We start from the raw sequence: 17,902 nt of genomic DNA on the forward strand, positions 1-17,902 counted from the left end.
ATTAACAGTTGTGTTTGTCAGGAAAATCATTCAGTAAATCTAAAATGCTCATTTAATTACATGCTGTCCAAGCAGGTGTTTTCCAGGTCTAGTGCCTTTGTCAAAGTTGAAACATCTCAACATTTTTGATGCGTTTTATACCATTAATCACTTTAAAAGAATGTGTAAATATTTTTCCTTTTGAATTTTTTTTTTTCAAACAGTAGACATCTCATCATTTACTTCATTTTGGAATGAACCACTTTAGCTGAATACAAAAATCTGTAAAACACATGGGGGGACTGAGGTATCAGTCTGTGCAAAGTTCTGCTATAACCTTATGAAATACAGGTGCTCTAATGCTGATGCCTCACTGCTTATAACTCCTGAGCAGTCAGTCACAAACCATGGAGACTGATGGATTAAATGGGTATTATGCGTGAGATGCATGCTATCACTGAAAGCTGGTACTCCATAAAGTTACAGAGAAATAGACAAGCTATTACCTGCCATACACCAGAGTGAGGAGACCAAAGAAGGGAGGCAAACAGGAAAAATTCTCACATCATCTGTCAAGTGTTCTCACTCCAGCACCCTTATGGAAGGCCAGAAAACATGGAGCTCCTTCGCTTTCAACTTTTTCCCAGTTATATGGGTCTATAAAATGTAGTGTACAACAGAATTGTGTTTTGTACTATAAAACTGCTCCCAAATCTGCTATTTATTGTAGTTGTTCAATTTATAGCTGCTATTTATGTGTTTTTATGTTTGTATGAAACAAGAACAGAGTAACTGCTTATGTCTCCTCGGTTACCGAATATTGTTTCGACGAGCAATATAATGTTACTAAAATTACTGGATTTTATACTTCCAGGCAAACGCATTAGTTCATTTTTCCGTCTTGTTTATGCAGCATAATGCACCCTATCATAAGATTTATTAGTTTAAAATTGTTCATAAGCCTTGCATATGTCTGGTGTTTTTCCTGCTGCTGAGGGGCATCAATCACAAGTTGTGGTCAATCTGTCATTGATGGTAGATGGATGGTCCATCCTTGCCCTGTTGCCTTCTGATTGATGCTTGCACGACCATTTAGGTTTCTCAGTTGTGTCAGCTCTGTGCCTAAATATACACTTTCATGCAAATCAAGGTCACATGAAGTTCAGCCAACCTGTTGGTTCAGCAGCTGTAAAATGCACAACCACTGAATACGGATGTGAGGACAGACAAAATATACCCTGCGTTTGTTCTGATGACAGAATGACTGAGGTTACATACTGTAAACTGTGTTTAGTGCCTCTTCTAATTGAAGAGGTTAACTAGTGGTGGTTTTTATGGAAGGAAACTAAATTTCCTCAAGGCAACAAAAAAATTCATCTTTTTTCAGTCTTTTGCTACAAAGTGTTTCAACCAGTGCGAGAATAAGAGTTTCAAATGAGCTTGAAGACATTACAGGGGGTGAAAGGATGATAATTTCTTTATTCAGGTGCTCAAACGCAACATGCAGAGAGACGTGTAACCTATATTTTAAGTCAGCACTCTTCAAGGTAGGGCAGGGGATCTTATCACTTAAGTGCTGTAATTGTATGGGCCAAACCAGAAGGTTGTGTTTAGGCATACGATTTAAAATGGTCACATTTAAAGGTAAAAATTGGCTGAAACTGCAAGAGAAACAACCTCTGGCTGTAAGCCATTTGAGTTCAAATAAAGTTGGCTTGAAATAAAAGGGATTTAACAATGTTTGTTTCTCTCCTGTCTGCATAAATATGCTTTGTAAGGGGAACTTTTAAATTGTAAATGAGGATTTTAAAAAGGAAGACATGTTTGGATTGAACCTAAACAGCTTCTTTTTGTTTCTTCTGCCTAGAGTTTCTTCTATGTGGATTTCAGCCGGAAAAGGGGAAGAAAATGCTACTTTCTGATTTAAAAAATCATTTATTGCATTGGATTGCTGATGCAGTCAGTTCCAATTTCATGTGTATGAAAATGAACAGAGAACATTCCTCGGTCTCCCTGCTGTATAAACTGAATACTGGATGGCGCCTCTCCAGACCGGAGTCTCTACAAACTTGCCTACCTTGGCACCAGGCCACACTTGTGTAACATATCATACACACTGTGAAGGCAGCATCATCACAACCAGACAAACTTGGCCTTTCATACATTCTGGTGTCAAACAGGCTGACTAAAGGCCTTCATTAGTTCTGCATTACTAATGAAAATCATTGGCCTGGGTGATCAAAGTATTCTGCGACTATTGTCTTATTTCTATTGCAAATTTTTTATCAGCTAACTTGAATCATTCAAAATTCTTTTTTAAATAATATAGAAAATAGCATTAATTGTTTAATGTGAATTTGTATTTTTGCATTGCATTGCCATAGCCACCACGAGGAGGACACCAGGCCATCTTGGTACTTTTAGAACAACAACAAAAAAAGCATCCTGTAGGTTCCCCATCTGAGTTGTATTTTTGCACTGTGTGGAAGGCTTTGAATGAGCACTTATATCTTCATTTATGGGAAAACATAATTCAACAATTAAAAACTTTCTTGAGACCCTTCTGGTGAACCAGGAAAAGTCACAACCTTTTTCTTCCCTATCTTAACCTTAACACATTTATTCAACCACCACACCTCTTTTATTGAGCAAAACATATTTTTCTTTCAAGTCTTGTGCCTCCTGTGACCCTTATTATTCACTTCAGATTGCGAACAGCAGCCTCCTCAGGTAATGATGGGCTAAAGTAAGCACAGCAGACCCATGGATATTCAGCAGGACATGTTGGCATGACAACTTCACAATGGAGACTGTGTTGCACCCCCTTCTGGGATAAAAAGAGCATGGCAATGCAACATTTAGTTGTAGATCTGTTACTAAGGTCTAGATTATGTTTAAATTGTATTTGTAATTTATCTGTAGCTATTTCAAAGTAACAGATGTTTGATTTACAGTTTTTTCCATTAATCATTAACATTTTTTATTTTTCAGAATAACATTTGTGTTTGTAACTCTGAGTTTTGAGTTATTTTATTTTGAATGAATTATAATTACGGTAAGCGTCCATATGAATTTGTCACACACATGCAGAGTGACATACCGACATGCTGTGCGCGGCTGCACCCCAGGAGCTCTCTGATTGGTTCTTGTCGTTGTCGTTTCCCCGGTGACGTCCTTCCTGCTTCCCCGTACAACACGTGTACGGTGTACAGATTCCAGCTGAGGGGAATAACAGCAGCTAAACCTCCGCTCCAAGACTTCTTCAAGTGGTCTCTACCGTTTTTGTGTCTGTACGGGGCTTTGCCGACTAAGCGGTCAAAATGGTGAAGCCACGCTTTAAGGGGAAAAGCTCCATAAACCCCTCGTCGTCCAGCAGCAACCCCGGTGAGCTAACGCCTCCATTAGCCACACCGTTTGTTTACAGCTAATGCTAATTCTTGCTAGCCGGGCGATACTATGCTCTGGAAAATAAAAAATATTGCTAATTTTCCTATGTTAAGTTTATATAGCCACTAACAATGTGCAGTGCAATGTGTCTATATGAACCAAACAACGCGGGGTGACGTAATGAAAGTTAACTTCTGACACACGTTGTTGCAGCGGTGGCGTCAGGCCTTTTAAATGTGACACTGACGTACTCATTTTTAAAATAAAGTGTTAGCACTAATTGTTTTCAAAGTGCAGAGACAACTGCTACTATTAAGTGATCCTAATGTGTCTTTTAAAGCTGCTCCGATGTATCCCAATAAAGTTAGTTTCACACAACTGCAACTAGTGTTGACAAATGCAGAAGTCCTGTTATTTAGTCAACCTTAACCAACGTTATAATGTTGTATTTATGGAAACTGTTTCAGATAAATAGTACAAACACTTCACGAACAACACAGCAACACCATACATCGCAACAATACGCTTAAACCATTAATTATGACCAGTACAACATATATATTTATTATTTATGGCAATACAGGTGTATTAGCTTTTGATTTGGCATGCTGGGGACTAAGTGTATTCTCATTACAACTGTGTGTGTGTACATATGTATGTGTAGTGTAACAGACAGAAACTTTAAAGCAATTGTGTGTGTATTTTCTCAGATCGAGCCAAAGGTGCTGGCGGGAACAACATGAGGGACCGAGCAACCATCAAGCGTCTGAATATGTACAGACAGAAACAGAGATGGTAATTGATTGTAGAGAGTTACATTATTCTTGTGAGAAGGTGATCTGCAGATTTTCTAAGTGGATGTGAGAAACCACAGGTCAGACTTACTCTGATTTTTTTGTTTTTAGTAATGATCGTGGAAAAGTCATCAAACCTTTACAGTTCCAGTCCACAGTGGCTCCAGGGACTGTTGCCAGAGTTGAGCCGAACATCAAATGGTTCAGTAAGTGCACTTTATTGTTGTTGTGTATTTTTGCAGCTTCTGCTTTGGTAGTTGTCAGCATATTGCATTTGTTATAACTTGATATTACTCGTCAGTGAGCCTGCAAACAAACGTGAAATCAGTGACACAAAGCATATCTGAATTAACCAGGTCATACTTTGCATCTCCATCAACTGTATTTCAGCAAATACCCGTGTGATCAAACAGTCGTCTCTGCAGAAGTTCCAGGAAGAGATGGGGGCAGTACAGAAGGATCCATATCGTGTGGTGATGAGACAAAGCAAACTCCCCATGTCTCTTTTGCATGATAGAGTCAAAGCCCATGTGAGTATGAAGGGTATAAACCTATTTTTACTGCTTTTGACTTGAAGCGGAGAAATGTTTCTATTTTCTGTCTTGTGCAGTCTCTATGATGGTTCCTGTGGCTCTACAAAGGCTCTCCACAGGGGACGCGCATTGTTAATCTGAATTTACACCTATAAATTTTTATTGCAACCGTACAGGCATATAAAACTATTGACATTTTTGCCTGGCGATAAGAATCATACCTCTGTTTCCTCAGTAGCTTGTGTCAAGATATTTTATGAGGTGAGATGAACACCGGTGCTCACTTTAATCCTCATTCAATTCTCACTCTGCCCTTCAGTGACCTTGAGTGTATTTTCACTGTGCTTGGCATCAAAGAGTTGCCTGCTGCCAGGCTGTAACTTTTCCACCAGAAAAACCACCATGATTCCAAATAACATCCACTTCTTCTTGTTCTCTTCCAGTATAACATTGAGTCTGCTTCAGTCCTCTCTATGTTTTCAATATACTCCCTCATGAGAGTTTATCTTATAGGTTAAAGCATCAAAGTGTAGAATAAGATTTCCTGTTACTTTTATGGCTAATTAATCATTGACAAAAAAGTTGTCAAAAAGTCTGTATCGTGGCATATCTTTTCTTTCATCTGCTGGTTCTTCTAGTTGTGCTCTTTCCATTAAAGCAGTGAGTCCAAGTCATCAGTGGATACACGCACGCTATTGTTTTTCATTTCATTTTAGTGAAGTAACCCTCATTCTCTAATGGTCACACAACCATCAGACGTCCTGACCGTTGATTGACCAGTGGAGTGATCTTGCTCCAAAAAGAAAGATGGAGTGAGGATAGTTTGTGGTTCAAATGAGGAAATGTTTCTTTTTTCAGAGACCCAGGAGAGGCCTGCAAGAAGATCTTGGCAGATAGTCAAATCAACCTGAAGCCTTAAACGGCATTGTTTGTGACAAAGCTGTGAACTGTTTGTCCACCGCCCCTCATAGCAGTGTTGCAATAGACGTATGGCTTGTGTTATGAGATAATTGGAGCACAGCATGGACACAGACTTGGCTCTTTGTTTGGCTTGGTTGTAGCATATTTGGGTGTTCTGCTGATTGTACGCATTTGTTCTGTGATTCTGTCTGACACCCCTCAGAGAGCGTTATCACTTTGACCGTATCAAGCTTTGACAAAAACCCATTTCTCTTTTCACCCCATCTGTTTCAATACAACATTACTGTATTGTGTGTCCAGTAATAGCCTACTTTGATGAGAGGTTGTCCAAACTTTCATGGAACAACAACATATTTTTTCAACAAATACCAGAAATGATGGCTACTATATTACATCAGATAACACTCTCTCTATACTCTTCTTTTAAATAAAACTTGCTTAAAATGCCTGTAATGTGACAACACTGATTCACTGAAAAATAAGTTAAAATAGACGTCTCAAGAAACTACTCGCATTTGTTCTGAGCAGAGTGAAATATTTCTGGTCAGAGCTGCAACACAAGTCTGATCTAATCATTTTCTCTCGTTCTACAACTGCAGAACTCCAAGGTGCACATTCTAGACACAGAAGGGTTTGAAACCACATTTGGACCAAAGGCTCAGAGGAAAAAGCCTAGTCTGATGGTGGGGGATATGAAAGACCTTGTGGAGCAGGCTGAGGCCTCAGCCCTGAGCTACAGTGCAGACAAGGACAAAGACCTGGTGACGGAGGACACCGGGGTCAGGTAAGACGCTCAGTAAGATACGCATCTATACGAATATAAGGTAGAAAAATATAGTTTTTTAAATTCTCATATTGCCATAGGGCCGAAGTACGTGAGGAAATCTTCAAGAAGGGTCAATCCAAAAGGATCTGGGGAGAACTTTATAAGGTATTGTTGCCTCCCTCCCCTCTCCTTGGTGCCATACATTATGTTTAAGTAGACCTAGTACATCAAAGAAATGAAGGGACATTCTTTATTCCTGACTGTTTTATTGTAATAGGTGATTGACTCATCTGATGTCATCATCCAAGTCCTGGATGCCCGTGATCCCATGGGAACACGCTCAAAAAGCATAGAGACATATCTGAAGAAGGAGAAATCTTGGAAGCATTTGATCTTTGTGCTAAACAAGTGTGATCTCATCCCCACCTGGGTCACGGTAAGATATTTACAACATGTTGGTCTTTTGTTCCCTCCGTTTGACTGAGAGGCCTGTCTTTTCATGATACTAAATCACACAACTGTCCCCCCCCCCCCCCCCTAAACTTTATACCAGAAACGGTGGGTCGCTGTTTTGTCCCAAGAGTACCCCACTCTGGCTTTCCATGCTAGCCTCACCAATTCATTTGGTAAAGGCTCCCTCATTCAGCTGCTCAGGCAGTTTGGCAAGGTAAGCACGCACTCACAATTCAAACAGGCAAAATATGTTTGATTTGTAATGAGCCTAAATTATTTCCTGATCCACTGACAGAGTGTAGACATCTGAAGCAAAGCCATTTCTTTAGTTTTTTTTTAGTTAATGGCGTTGAATGAAGAGTGCAACTCTTGTGATCTTGGAATATGCTGTTTACACACTTTTAGAAATACAGATCTTCTTATCATAAATTAAGGTATTCAAGCTCAATGAAGCACAATTATTTTGTTTTAATATTGTACAATTTGCAAGATAAGAGCCAGTTAAGGACATGGTAGTTATATCACATTCTACTTCATATAGATAAGAGTTCAGGAATTATGAAGATATGAGAGTTTTAAGAACTTTCCCGTTGATGTTTTCTTCATGATAACATTAGAATCACTGACATCATTAGATGTATATATCAATTAGAGGTAGTACCCAATATGTAACAAGTCAATATTCTTTATGAAATTCACTGAATGCTCACACAGTATTCCTGTATCATTCCTTTAGTATTCGTATAAAACATTAACTACACAATGACATGCATCTCTAACCAGACCTAATGTTACATTTACTGTGATAAAATGTTTTTCTCTGAACCTACCTGAACATGCAATGTGGCGTAGTGGCTGTGGAATGAAGTGTGTTTATGAAAGCGTGAGAAGACCTAAAAGGTCAAGAAATCAAAAGGGTTTGATGTTCAAATGGAATGTTCTCGTTAGATTTAATATTGTGATTTAAAGAGGCTTTTATGGGAGAGACACAGAAAAAACTTGTGTGTTCCTTTCCCCTGTAAAAGTTTCTCTCTGTTGGACCATATTCACCAAAAAGTCAGGAGATAACAAGGCAAAAAACCTTTTCCAAAACAGTCTTCAGAGTTTACCTCTTGTTTTTAAAAGGTTTTAGACCTTCGTGATTCTGATGTTTACATGAAAAAATCCTTTTTAAGATATTCTTTGGTATGTGTTTTGAACGAACATTGTAGTTCTGGAGCAATGACAAGTCCACTTATTTTATTGCTAATGGCAACAGAGCCCCATCTAAAATTACCTCAGTGAACCGAAGACAGACTGAGACTGTTGTTTACGAAACACAACACTCTGACTTTATTTTTTTGTCTCCCACAGCTCCACACAGACAAGAAACAGATAAGCGTGGGTTTCATTGGCTACCCTAATGTGGGAAAGAGCTCAGTCATCAACACACTGCGGTCTAAGAAGGTCTGCAATGTGGCACCGCTCGCCGGAGAAACAAAGGTAACATCGATGCGTCATCTCAGCCGCTCCGCAGGAGGCAGTCCTGTACGACGCACTGCAGTGATTATTAATGTCAGCTCTACAGGTTTGCATACATTGTGGTTTATATTAACATTGAAGGTATTTGGCAGTAGATTGGGATGAAAAACTGTGCAGTTCACAGTATAATGGAAATTTGTCTGATGTGACTCAAATGCCTAAACATTAGAATACTGATGAAATGATAGGAGCAATAGTACATAAGCTCTCTGGCATTTGAATCATATATGAAGCCAAGAGGAGCTTAGATTCAGTGGGAGGGCGACTGGAGGTCAAAAGATACATGTTACCTTTCTAAACTCAGTAATTGTTGATAGCTGCAACAACAGAAAGAGTCTGCTCCGTGTTCTTAACCATATAACCGAAAATCTAAGTGGAGACGAGGCCAAGAGAAGGAACAACAACCATTTTTATCCTTAATTTCCTCTCTCCTGGGCTGCTTATCCTGTTTGGAAACGAACAAGGGCCTGAAAACTCAAATGTCCAACGAAGGGTCAAGGGGAAAGAAAGGGGAAAATATATTTTACTTTTCCATGCTTGCGAAAATTGTGAACTTGGACCACAACAGAAGGGAGATTTATATGCACACCTATCCAGTGAATCTAATGGGCCTGTGGCCAGTACTTCTTTTATTCAACAACGTTAACCAACAGCTTAACAGGCTCAAGACCTGCAGCGCTGTTGTTACACCTACTCCATTGTTTTGATTTGGATGTGCATTTGTGTTTATAAGAATAGTCACTTCTACCGGACTGTAAATACACTATTCGCTTTTCCTGAAATTAAATTTCCTTAACATTTTTTGTGGTTCATCACACTTCCCCCATCATTTCCTTTCAATAGATAGCAGCTGAAATGATTTTGCCATACACTCAACATTTATCTTTTCCCATTGTAGGTGTGGCAGTACATCACTTTGATGAGGCGCATCTTCCTTATTGACTGCCCTGGTGTTGTCTACCCTTCAGAAGACAGTGAATCTGATATTGTCTTGAAAGGAGTGGTAAGTCTTTGTATCATTCTTTTCCTTTATCTTTGGAGGTTTTGTGGAATCTGCCTCCACATCAATACAATCCTTGCTTTTCATGGCGATGAAAAACAGTAGCCTCTGAAAAAATGACCAGCCAGTTCTTTGCACAAACACTGTTCCAGTTACTTACAATAATCCACCGACTGCTAATGTGGCATTTTTGACAGCTCCTTAGTTACTAAAGAGTGATGAACAAAGACTTTAAAGTGGGTTGGACCTCATAATGCTCATACTCTGCTGCTCCAATTCTGATCCTCTAGATCCCTTTTCCGGATCACAGGTTTAACTTGTAGGCCATGCAGTCTCCGTAACTAAAAGGTTACAGGTTCACATCTTCAATTGCACACTTTTTTTCCCTCCCCCTTCCCTGACAGGTTCAAGTGGAGAAGATCAAGAACCCAGAGGAGCACATTGGGGCAGTACTGGAGCGGGCCAAGCCAGAATACATTCAGAAAACCTACCGCATCCCAAGTTGGGACAATGCTGAAGACTTTCTTGAGAAGATGGCAATTCGCAGTGGGAAACTTCTAAAGGTCAGAATGATCCTCACATGACCTTAACCAGCAACACTTTTTGTTTCAAGTCTTATTTCTATACATTTATTTTATAAAACTCTACCTTAAAGGTTCTCAGCAATAGTCAGTGGAGTGGAAGTTGAATGTTTTGAAAATGCTTGATTATTTTATTTGTCCATTTTATTAAGTGCCATTCCATAGCTGGTCAGTTTCTAAATATCAAAGTGCATGTGAACTACTTTTTCAAATCTTTTTCCCGGCATTGTTCAGGGTGGTGAGCCAGATCTTTCGACAGTCTCCAAAATGGTGTTGAACGATTGGCAGAGAGGACGTATCCCCTTCTTTGTGAAACCCCCTGGACCTGAGGGGGATCAAGAGGTGAGACTTTATTGTATTTTCCACCTGTGTTTGTTCAGGACATTACTTTTTTCTACATCAACCTGTGCCCTGTGCATCAGCCTCTTTTTTTATTGTTATTTTTAATACAAGGAGTCATTGCCAGTTGAAGGACCCTCAAAGATAGCTGAGAATGTGCAGGAGGAACAGCCAGACAATCCGGGCGCCACGTCAGAGGAACATGAGGATCACCAGCCCCAACAGCAGAGACAGAAAGAGCAAATCCAGAAGATTCTGGCTCATGTGCGACAGAACTTTGGCAAGATTAATGTGGCACCTGAATTCAGCGAGGAAGACCTGGTTCCCGTGGAGATGCCTGACCTGGAAGTGTCTGACTTCTCCGGCTCTGATGACGAGAATGACAGTGAGGAAGAAGAGGATGGAGAGGAAGACGGGACCAATGTTGAGCCAGCTGATGAAGAAGCTGAGGAGTCCGAACCCACAACCACTCAGACTGGCAAAGCAAACAGCAACAAGAGTTCACGCGAGGTGATCCGTGAGCTGGATGATAAGATCGCTAAATATAAGCAGTTCCTGGACCGGGCCAAGTCCAAACGCTTTTCTGCGATCCGGTCAGTCTGCTCTCGACAAAACATCACTTATATTTATTCTTTTATCCAGGGAAGTGACATATGGTCCATGATCATCGGCCTAGCTGGGTAATGATTTACTCTTTTTCTTCTCCTTGGACAGGATACCAAAGGCACTTTCTGATAAAGCGCTCACAGACATCAAGACTAAACAAGAGGCAGCAGCTAAACAAGCACAACAGAAAGGTAGTCAATCTTTGACTTTTGTCATGACTTTGTTTGGTTTCTGAACACAGAAATTATTTTTGATTCAGTGAGGAACACAAGCATCAACTTTGTTAATCTTTGTTTGAATTCAGCTGCAGCCCAGAGGAGCAAGAAGAGGAAAGCTGGGGAGGATGAGGAATCCACCAACTCGCCAAGATTGACCTCTAAACAGGTATGCAGTGTTTGTTCTCTCTGATGTCAAACAAGCCAGTCTCTAAGTAGATATGTTAAGATGAATGTCTAATCCTTTTACTGATATAACATAAATGAAGATCAAAGCCCTTTTTGCAGCAGAATAATTCATCAATTGTCTTCTCCCCCTCTGTTCCTCTCGTCTGTCTCTACAGAGAAGAGCGATGGACCGTGCTGCGAAGGCGAAGAAAGTTGGCGTACGCTATTACGAAACACACAATGTGAAAAACAAGAACAAGAACAGAAAGGTTCCAGCATCAGCCACAGAGGGCCAAAAGGCCAAAAGATCAAAGCACTAGACTGGCATTATAAAAGACAACACCTGCAATAAATCTTTATGTAAATTGGCCCAAAAAAGGCCATGTTTTTATTGGAAATGCAGAGCTGGTAAAAGGCGGAATGAAACTGAGAGTTAAATGGTCCTTGTCAAGTGGCCACTCGATGCCTTATCCTGACCTTGACTCCCTCAGGAAGATGACTATATCTTGCCTTTTAGCTTATTTTCCTCTTCACTCTTTCTATTTGTGAATGACATTTCATTCAGCATTTACAAGTGTAACGCTCTCTTGATGTTCAAGAGAAATGTACAGTAATTGTTTGAACTGTACTTGTCAAATCATGTGGTTACAGAAAAAATAAATATGTGCTAATCACACAGAATGAAGTCAAATGAATTGATTTCAATGACAAACAAGACAACAGACATAACATATACTTGGAAGTGGCATCTGAGGTTCAGCTTGGTCAGGTTATTTCTTTGGTGCAATGATTCCTTCCAGTTGGACCTAAAAAAACACAAATACACTGATATAAATCTTGGGACAGACTGAGCTACTGCTTAAGCTTGGTCTCAAGAGGACAATTTCCTTTAGCATGAAATTATGAAACCTACCTTGAGTTGCTGGTAGCTTTTCTTCAGGGTCTGGACCTCCTCTGCGTGCTTCTTTTCCTCCAGCTGCTGCCTTTCTTTTTCTCTCTTTTCAATTGCATCACATTTAGCTTTCTGTTCATTCAGTTGCTCCATCAATGCTAGTTTCTCATTGTCCAGATCAGAAATCTAGATACGAAGTGAGACACACTTGATTAGACACAGGATCAAGTGTACCACCATTATCCTTATTTTACAGTAACACATGAAGAGAAATGGTGCACTCTGCTGGACACCTAACTGAAAAACGACTGTGCAGTTGTATCCATCCTCTTTGAGGACGGGCAAAAATTGAATCTCTCAATTAACTATAAATGGTAATGTTGAATTTATAATTAATAATAAATAACAGAACTCTGTGCCCTTACTCTTGTTTCCATGTCAGTCTTTCCCTGCTCAGACTGCAGTGCCTTCCTCATGCCAAATGCAATGCTGCTTTCATACAGGGTCTGGTAGGCAGCAATAGTCATTTTAATCTCATCTCTAACCCGCAGCAGCAGCAGACCTCTCTCGGCACAGTTGATTGTCACCTGTCGGATCAGCTCATCTTCAAGTAAAAGAAAAGTAAACAGACAATAGGATGATAAGAACTGAGTTTCTATAGCTGTGGGTGAAAATGTGCCTAGAACATAAACATCTAGAAATATGAGAAATCAAAACTAGCTGTGATCAGTGTTCTTCAGCAATTCATGTCTCTTTCATCAATGTGGCTATAGTGACCTCAGTGATCACCAGCATCTTGGTCTTGTCTTTACCAAAGCACTGGGAATACAGCTCCCTGCGGACAGGACAGATGCCTGTTTCTCTGGCCTGTCTCTGCTGCAGCTTTGTGTCTAGGAGTTCCTCAAGGTGCACAACATCTGCTCTTGTACAAGGTGCACTGGATACTTGCTGCACCCACAGTTGGCTCCCCTCCATCCATTCCCTTCAATAGCATAAATTGAGATTAATAACAAGGTATGTTAAATGTGGAGCAATAGGCTGTGAGTAGGTAGGAAAACTATACCTGGGTGGAAGGATGGCATTCAGGATCTCCTCATTTTCCTGCTTGGTTGCCTCAGCTGACGGTGATTTGGGTTTAGGAGGCGGTGGAACAGGGCCAGAGTCAACAAGCTGCTGAGGGCTCACTTTCAAAGAGCGTGCCTGTAGTGAAACGTGTGTGTGATAAGCCATGTACTTTTTAAATAGCGGCCACCCATTTATGCATTTCTTTCTCTACCTGTGGATCTGTATTATTACTTCCTCATACATTCACAAACATAATCATTCACATTTGGCAGGCTGCAGATTCTCCACTAGGGGAAGCTGTTCCACCCTAGAGACGACCACGAACAACAGACCAGTCCTGCAAAGGTAATGTTGCTGCCACACAAGTAAAAGAAGAAACAACTCGATATAAGGTCCACATTTAATTACACTGTAAAGGTTTTAGGCAGACAAGAGGAACAAGCAGTCCTACTTCAAATGGTTTTGCCCCCATAGACCACTGATCTCAACTTCATGAAGTCAGTCTGGGATTATATGGTGAATAGATTATGACATCATCTAAAATCCACAGAGGATATGTGACAAATTATCCCAGATGCTTGGAATAATTGACCAACCTTAAAGGTAAAGGACGGTCATACCAAAAATGAATATACATTTTTGTTAACTGGACTTTGTATTGATATGAATATAAGGGGTCATTTTGAATCACCATCTCTTTACAGCAATTTTCACTGGTCCGTATTCCGTAAATACACATACAAAACACATACACGTGCTAAACTCTGTCTAGACAGCCTACATCTAGGTTTATAAATACCACATTTTACTATAATTAATTTCTGCATCCGGTGTGATTTTACCCCGGTAACGTTCACTAAACCTGGCTGGTGTCACTGGTAAACTCACCTTGGGTGATTTCCTGTCCGAGCTTTTGGTGATTAAAACCGGATTGTTGTACTTCAGGAGAGAGTCGGCCGGTGGAATCATTGTGATGTACTATTAAAATAGTAATAGTCAAGGTGTTTACTAAAGCCAAAAGCTTCTTAGTTTGAGCTCCAGTTGCAGAAATTTCGATGGTGGTGTTGACAAAAACTTAGCGCTGTTTGCGTTGTCATGGCAACGTCTTCCCAGCGTTCCACTTTACTCGACCCGAGTGGAATCAACGTTTTGATTCGGTTGCTTGAGAGAGGTAGGTAGTATTTTTAATCAAACAACATAAGAAGACAGTATAATGGATGATGGGTTTGCATCTGTGGTCATTTTTAATTTTTACACAAAATTGCGTTTTTCTATTTTTGATTTTAAGGCAAATATTTGATCTTTCTTCTTAAACTATCTTGTGTTTTTAATAAAATTTGAATAGAGCAAATAAGAGACGCAGTCGGGGCGGAACTAACGTGAAATGTCGACAGCGGACATGCCGAGAGAAATTTCTCGGCGCACCACAAGAACCGGAAGTGCGTGACTGATTACAACTGTCGAAGTTTGTACTCGGAACATTTTTTGACTTTTTCTTTGTTGTTAAATACTTTTTGCGCGGTCTGTGATGTGTGTTTAGTCACATTAACCGTCGTCTTTGTGTAATTACTTTAGAATGACCAAAGAAAAGCGACACAGGAGAAGGGAATCTCCCGAGCGGGATTCTAAAGTTAGGATAAAGCAGGAGAAGCTAAGCCCTGTTAGGCCACACACATCCCGCCGCTCCAGGTCGAGATCCAGCGGCAACTCAAGTCCTCAGAGGAGGAGAACAAGCAGGTATAAACCATACAATCGCTAAAGCTACGAGTTTTATGTCATTTTACTTGTCTGACTAACAGCTAGCTAACACGGTCGTTTCGCCTGTTAACGTTAGCCTTTGACACGCACTGCTAAAGCCCCGTAGGCTACTAGTTGCACCTGAAAGGAAACTGTTTGTTGTGAACGTGAAAGTCGTGTAAAGACCTTCGTGTTTCTTGTTGTAGGTCTCCTGCCAGGCCAAAGGATCGCTCACCGGGCAGAAGGGAAACATCTCCGGCCAGACGAGGCAGCAGATCCCCCAGAAACAGGAGAAGTCGCAGTCCTCCTCATCGTGGTGCTGATGTCAAAATAAAGCGGGTGATTAGGTTTTAAGTTGTGTGTAACAGAATGTGCATACGCAGACCACAGCTACATTTTATAGCAGAAATACATTATTGTTAACTGTTATCTATCTGTGTTGCTATTGCTGCTGCTGCACTGGCATATGGTATTTTATGATGTCACTGTACCACTCGTTTCACTGACAGCACTGCTCACTGACACCAACCCACTTGGGTTGTTATCTGACGCTCCAGGTCATGGCATGCATTTACATTGATGGTACCATTAATTGACATAATAACATTGTAAAAATTAGTAAATACACACAAAACACATGGGCCAAGGGATGTGTTTATTGTGAGCACAGCCAGTAGTTCTTGTCAAAAGATCTGTTCACACACAAGACACACACAATATCATATGTTTAGGGTTTAGTATTATTATCAGCTGTATATTTAGAGAATGTAATATCTGTCATTGCTAATAATAAGCTATGTGAAACAGCAATGCTGTAGTCAGCAGTTTCAAATGTGTGATACATCATTGGAGTAAAAACTGCCACTTTTCAGTCTTATCAGTCCACCTGAATGAATAGCTTTGATCACAATGGCTGCTTAAAATTATAATCGCTCAAGTTTATCTTGAGCTAATGAGCTTACTTTCTTTAACGGGCATATCTCTTAGGAGCGAGATGAGCATCGGGCTGGCGGTGATGACCGCAGAAGAAGAAATGAGCAGCCAGAGGAGAGGAGGAGCAGGTGGGAATCCGACAGACCACGGGAGAGAGACCGTGGCGCGGACAGACACAGAGACCGGGGTGCGTTCGCCTCCCAACAAGCTGAGCGGCAGCAGCACAACGAGCGGCGCAGGGAAAACCACCAGCAACGAGAAGAAAACCAAGAAGATGCTTTTGGAGAGTTGGAAGGAGGGAGCAACGATCCGGATGCCGCTCCTGTTGATAAGGAGAAGCCCAACTTTGGACTGTCCGGGGCGCTCACGGAAGATACCAACACATTCCGAGGGGTGGTGATCAAGTACAACGAGCCCCCTGAGGCTCGCATTCCCAAACGCAGATGGCGACTGTACCCTTTCAAGAATGATGAACCCCTTCCAGTCATGTACATTCACAGACAGAGTGCCTATTTGCTGGGGAGGCAGAGAAAAATCGCTGATATCCCCATTGACCACCCATCCTGCTCCAAGCAACATGCAGTATTCCAATATAGGTAAGTATAACAGTCATGAGCTAAGGTGTTTTACTTTGCTCCGTTGTAGAAATCTTGATAACGTTAATCAGTATAGCCCAGACAAAGTAGATACAACTGATAGTAATTGGAACTTTGCAATGGATTTTCTTATAGGAGTCTAAATAAACATTTCATCTGTATTTTTCCAGATTGGTGGAGTTTAGACGTGCAGACGGCACCTCTGGCCGCAGGGTGAGGCCTTACATCATTGACCTGGGCTCTGGCAACGGCACCTACCTGAACAACCAGCGCATCGACGCCCAGCGCTACTATGAGCTCAAAGAAAAAGACGTTCTCAAGTTTGGCTTCAGCAGCCGCGAGTACGTCCTCCTGCACGAGTTCTCAGACACGAGCGAGGTGGACGCCAAGCAGGAAGAGGAAGAAGAGGACGAGGGCCTCGATGAGTAACACTGTTCCCATGAACTGTATTGCCCAAGTTCATTCAGGTTAAATAACATCATCACCAGTGTTCGACGAACGGCAGGTTCTGCAGGGAATGGAGCAATGTTGATAAATGTGGAACTTCAGTAGAATAATGGATCAAGGCTGGTTTGTGTATTCTGTAATTACTGAACTGTTGCTTAAACCTGCCACAACAGTCTCAAAGAAGACTTCCTATTCTCAGGTTGTTTGTGCAATGTCTGTGTGATGCATGACGACTGATCTCTCAACTGACAGTGCTCACAAAAAAAACAAAAAAAAAAGAGTGTTCAGTGCCAGATAAAAGGTATCTTGCTAAATACAAAAGTTAATTTTATATTTTTTTGGATCACAGCACTGAGTACAAAGTATACCTGAAAATCTAATGTCTCGTCTAAGTCCAGACTGCATACGTCAATGTACAAGATAATGTGGAATGTGAACTTTAGATCTGTGTTTAATAAGCATTGCTTATTGTCAAAGTAAACATACATACGTACAACTTTTAATGATATTGCCTTTTTTGCTTTGTAGTGCAGGGAAATAGTCGATGCTGTTGTGTGTATTTAAAGACTCCTCCTTCTTATTTTTGTCTGGTCAGACACCCACAACATTCATAGTAAAGATTTCCATTTTTGTACTGTAAATAAAGGGGAAAATTTCAGTTGTCTCTGGAGTGTGAGTGTGTCATCATTTGACTTTACAGATCATGAGGCTTGGATCTTGTTTTCTAGATATTGTCTTTGTTTTTCATCTATTTACAGTGTGGAGTTATAATTATATGCAATGAGCAGAAGGACATCATTTGCCTTAGGGTGTGGGACACAAACAAAACAGCTCCCATCACATCAGTCTTGTTCAGAAATGTGATCCAGCAGCAGAGGTCATGCGAGAGCCGGGGCTGCGGGGCTGCGGGGCATTCAGTTTCACTGTGAATGTCAGCGGGCGGAGCAGGAGCGGAGGGCGGGTCCAGGG

At 40.9% G+C, this 17,902-nt stretch overlaps 3 protein-coding genes across 3 annotated transcripts; 2 read left to right on the forward strand and 1 right to left on the reverse strand.

Moving 5' to 3' along the window:
* Positions 1 to 3,149: 3,149 nt before the first annotated feature.
* On the forward strand, positions 3,150 to 12,088 carry gnl2 (G protein nucleolar 2). Its single transcript, XM_083989399.1, has 16 exons — positions 3,150 to 3,363; positions 4,077 to 4,161; positions 4,272 to 4,366; positions 4,551 to 4,690; positions 6,214 to 6,398; positions 6,479 to 6,545; positions 6,658 to 6,816; positions 6,934 to 7,047; positions 8,187 to 8,315; positions 9,253 to 9,357; positions 9,759 to 9,917; positions 10,170 to 10,277; positions 10,389 to 10,867; positions 10,989 to 11,071; positions 11,185 to 11,264; positions 11,440 to 12,088. The coding sequence occupies exons 1-16, from the start codon at positions 3,300 to 3,302 to the stop codon at positions 11,581 to 11,583; spliced, it is 2,196 nt and encodes a 731-aa protein (XP_083845525.1). The 5' UTR covers positions 3,150 to 3,299; the 3' UTR covers positions 11,584 to 12,088.
* On the reverse strand, positions 12,034 to 14,189 carry dnali1 (dynein, axonemal, light intermediate chain 1; the record flags this gene model as incomplete). The annotated part of the gene is made up of 6 exons (XM_083989400.1): positions 12,034 to 12,069; positions 12,177 to 12,341; positions 12,581 to 12,759; positions 12,968 to 13,137; positions 13,219 to 13,355; positions 14,109 to 14,189. The coding sequence occupies 6 exons, from the start codon at positions 14,187 to 14,189 to the stop codon at positions 12,034 to 12,036; spliced, it is 768 nt and encodes a 255-aa protein (XP_083845526.1).
* A 472-nt stretch (positions 14,190 to 14,661) lies between these two features.
* Positions 14,662 to 17,591, forward strand: snip1 (Smad nuclear interacting protein). The gene is made up of 4 exons (XM_083989638.1): positions 14,662 to 14,957; positions 15,164 to 15,296; positions 15,945 to 16,486; positions 16,657 to 17,591. Exons 1-4 carry the CDS (start codon positions 14,797 to 14,799, stop codon positions 16,913 to 16,915), a joined length of 1,095 nt encoding a protein of 364 aa, XP_083845764.1. The 5' UTR covers positions 14,662 to 14,796; the 3' UTR covers positions 16,916 to 17,591.
* The last annotated feature ends 311 nt before the right edge of the window (positions 17,592 to 17,902 follow it).

This window comes from Trachurus trachurus, assembly GCF_905171665.1.
Source record: "Trachurus trachurus genome assembly, chromosome: 16".
Taxonomy (NCBI): domain Eukaryota; kingdom Metazoa; phylum Chordata; class Actinopteri; order Carangiformes; family Carangidae; genus Trachurus; species Trachurus trachurus.

Bases quoted from the DNA above. Each gene is read 5' to 3' on its own strand.
- gnl2 (XM_083989399.1), top strand. From the start codon at position 3,300: ATGGTGAAGCCACGCTTTAAGGGGAAAAGCTCCATAAACCCCTCGTCG. The intron at 11,072-11,184 runs GTAGTCAATCTT...GTTTGAATTCAG, and splicing joins TAAACAAGCACAACAGAAAG to CTGCAGCCCAGAGGAGCAAG. The intron at 11,265-11,439 runs GTATGCAGTGTT...CTGTCTCTACAG, and splicing joins CAAGATTGACCTCTAAACAG to AGAAGAGCGATGGACCGTGC.
- snip1 (XM_083989638.1), top strand. From the start codon at position 14,797: ATGACCAAAGAAAAGCGACACAGGAGAAGGGAATCTCCCGAGCGGGAT. The intron at 15,297-15,944 runs GTGATTAGGTTT...CATATCTCTTAG, and splicing joins CTGATGTCAAAATAAAGCGG to GAGCGAGATGAGCATCGGGC. The intron at 16,487-16,656 runs GTAAGTATAACA...GTATTTTTCCAG, and splicing joins CATGCAGTATTCCAATATAG to ATTGGTGGAGTTTAGACGTG.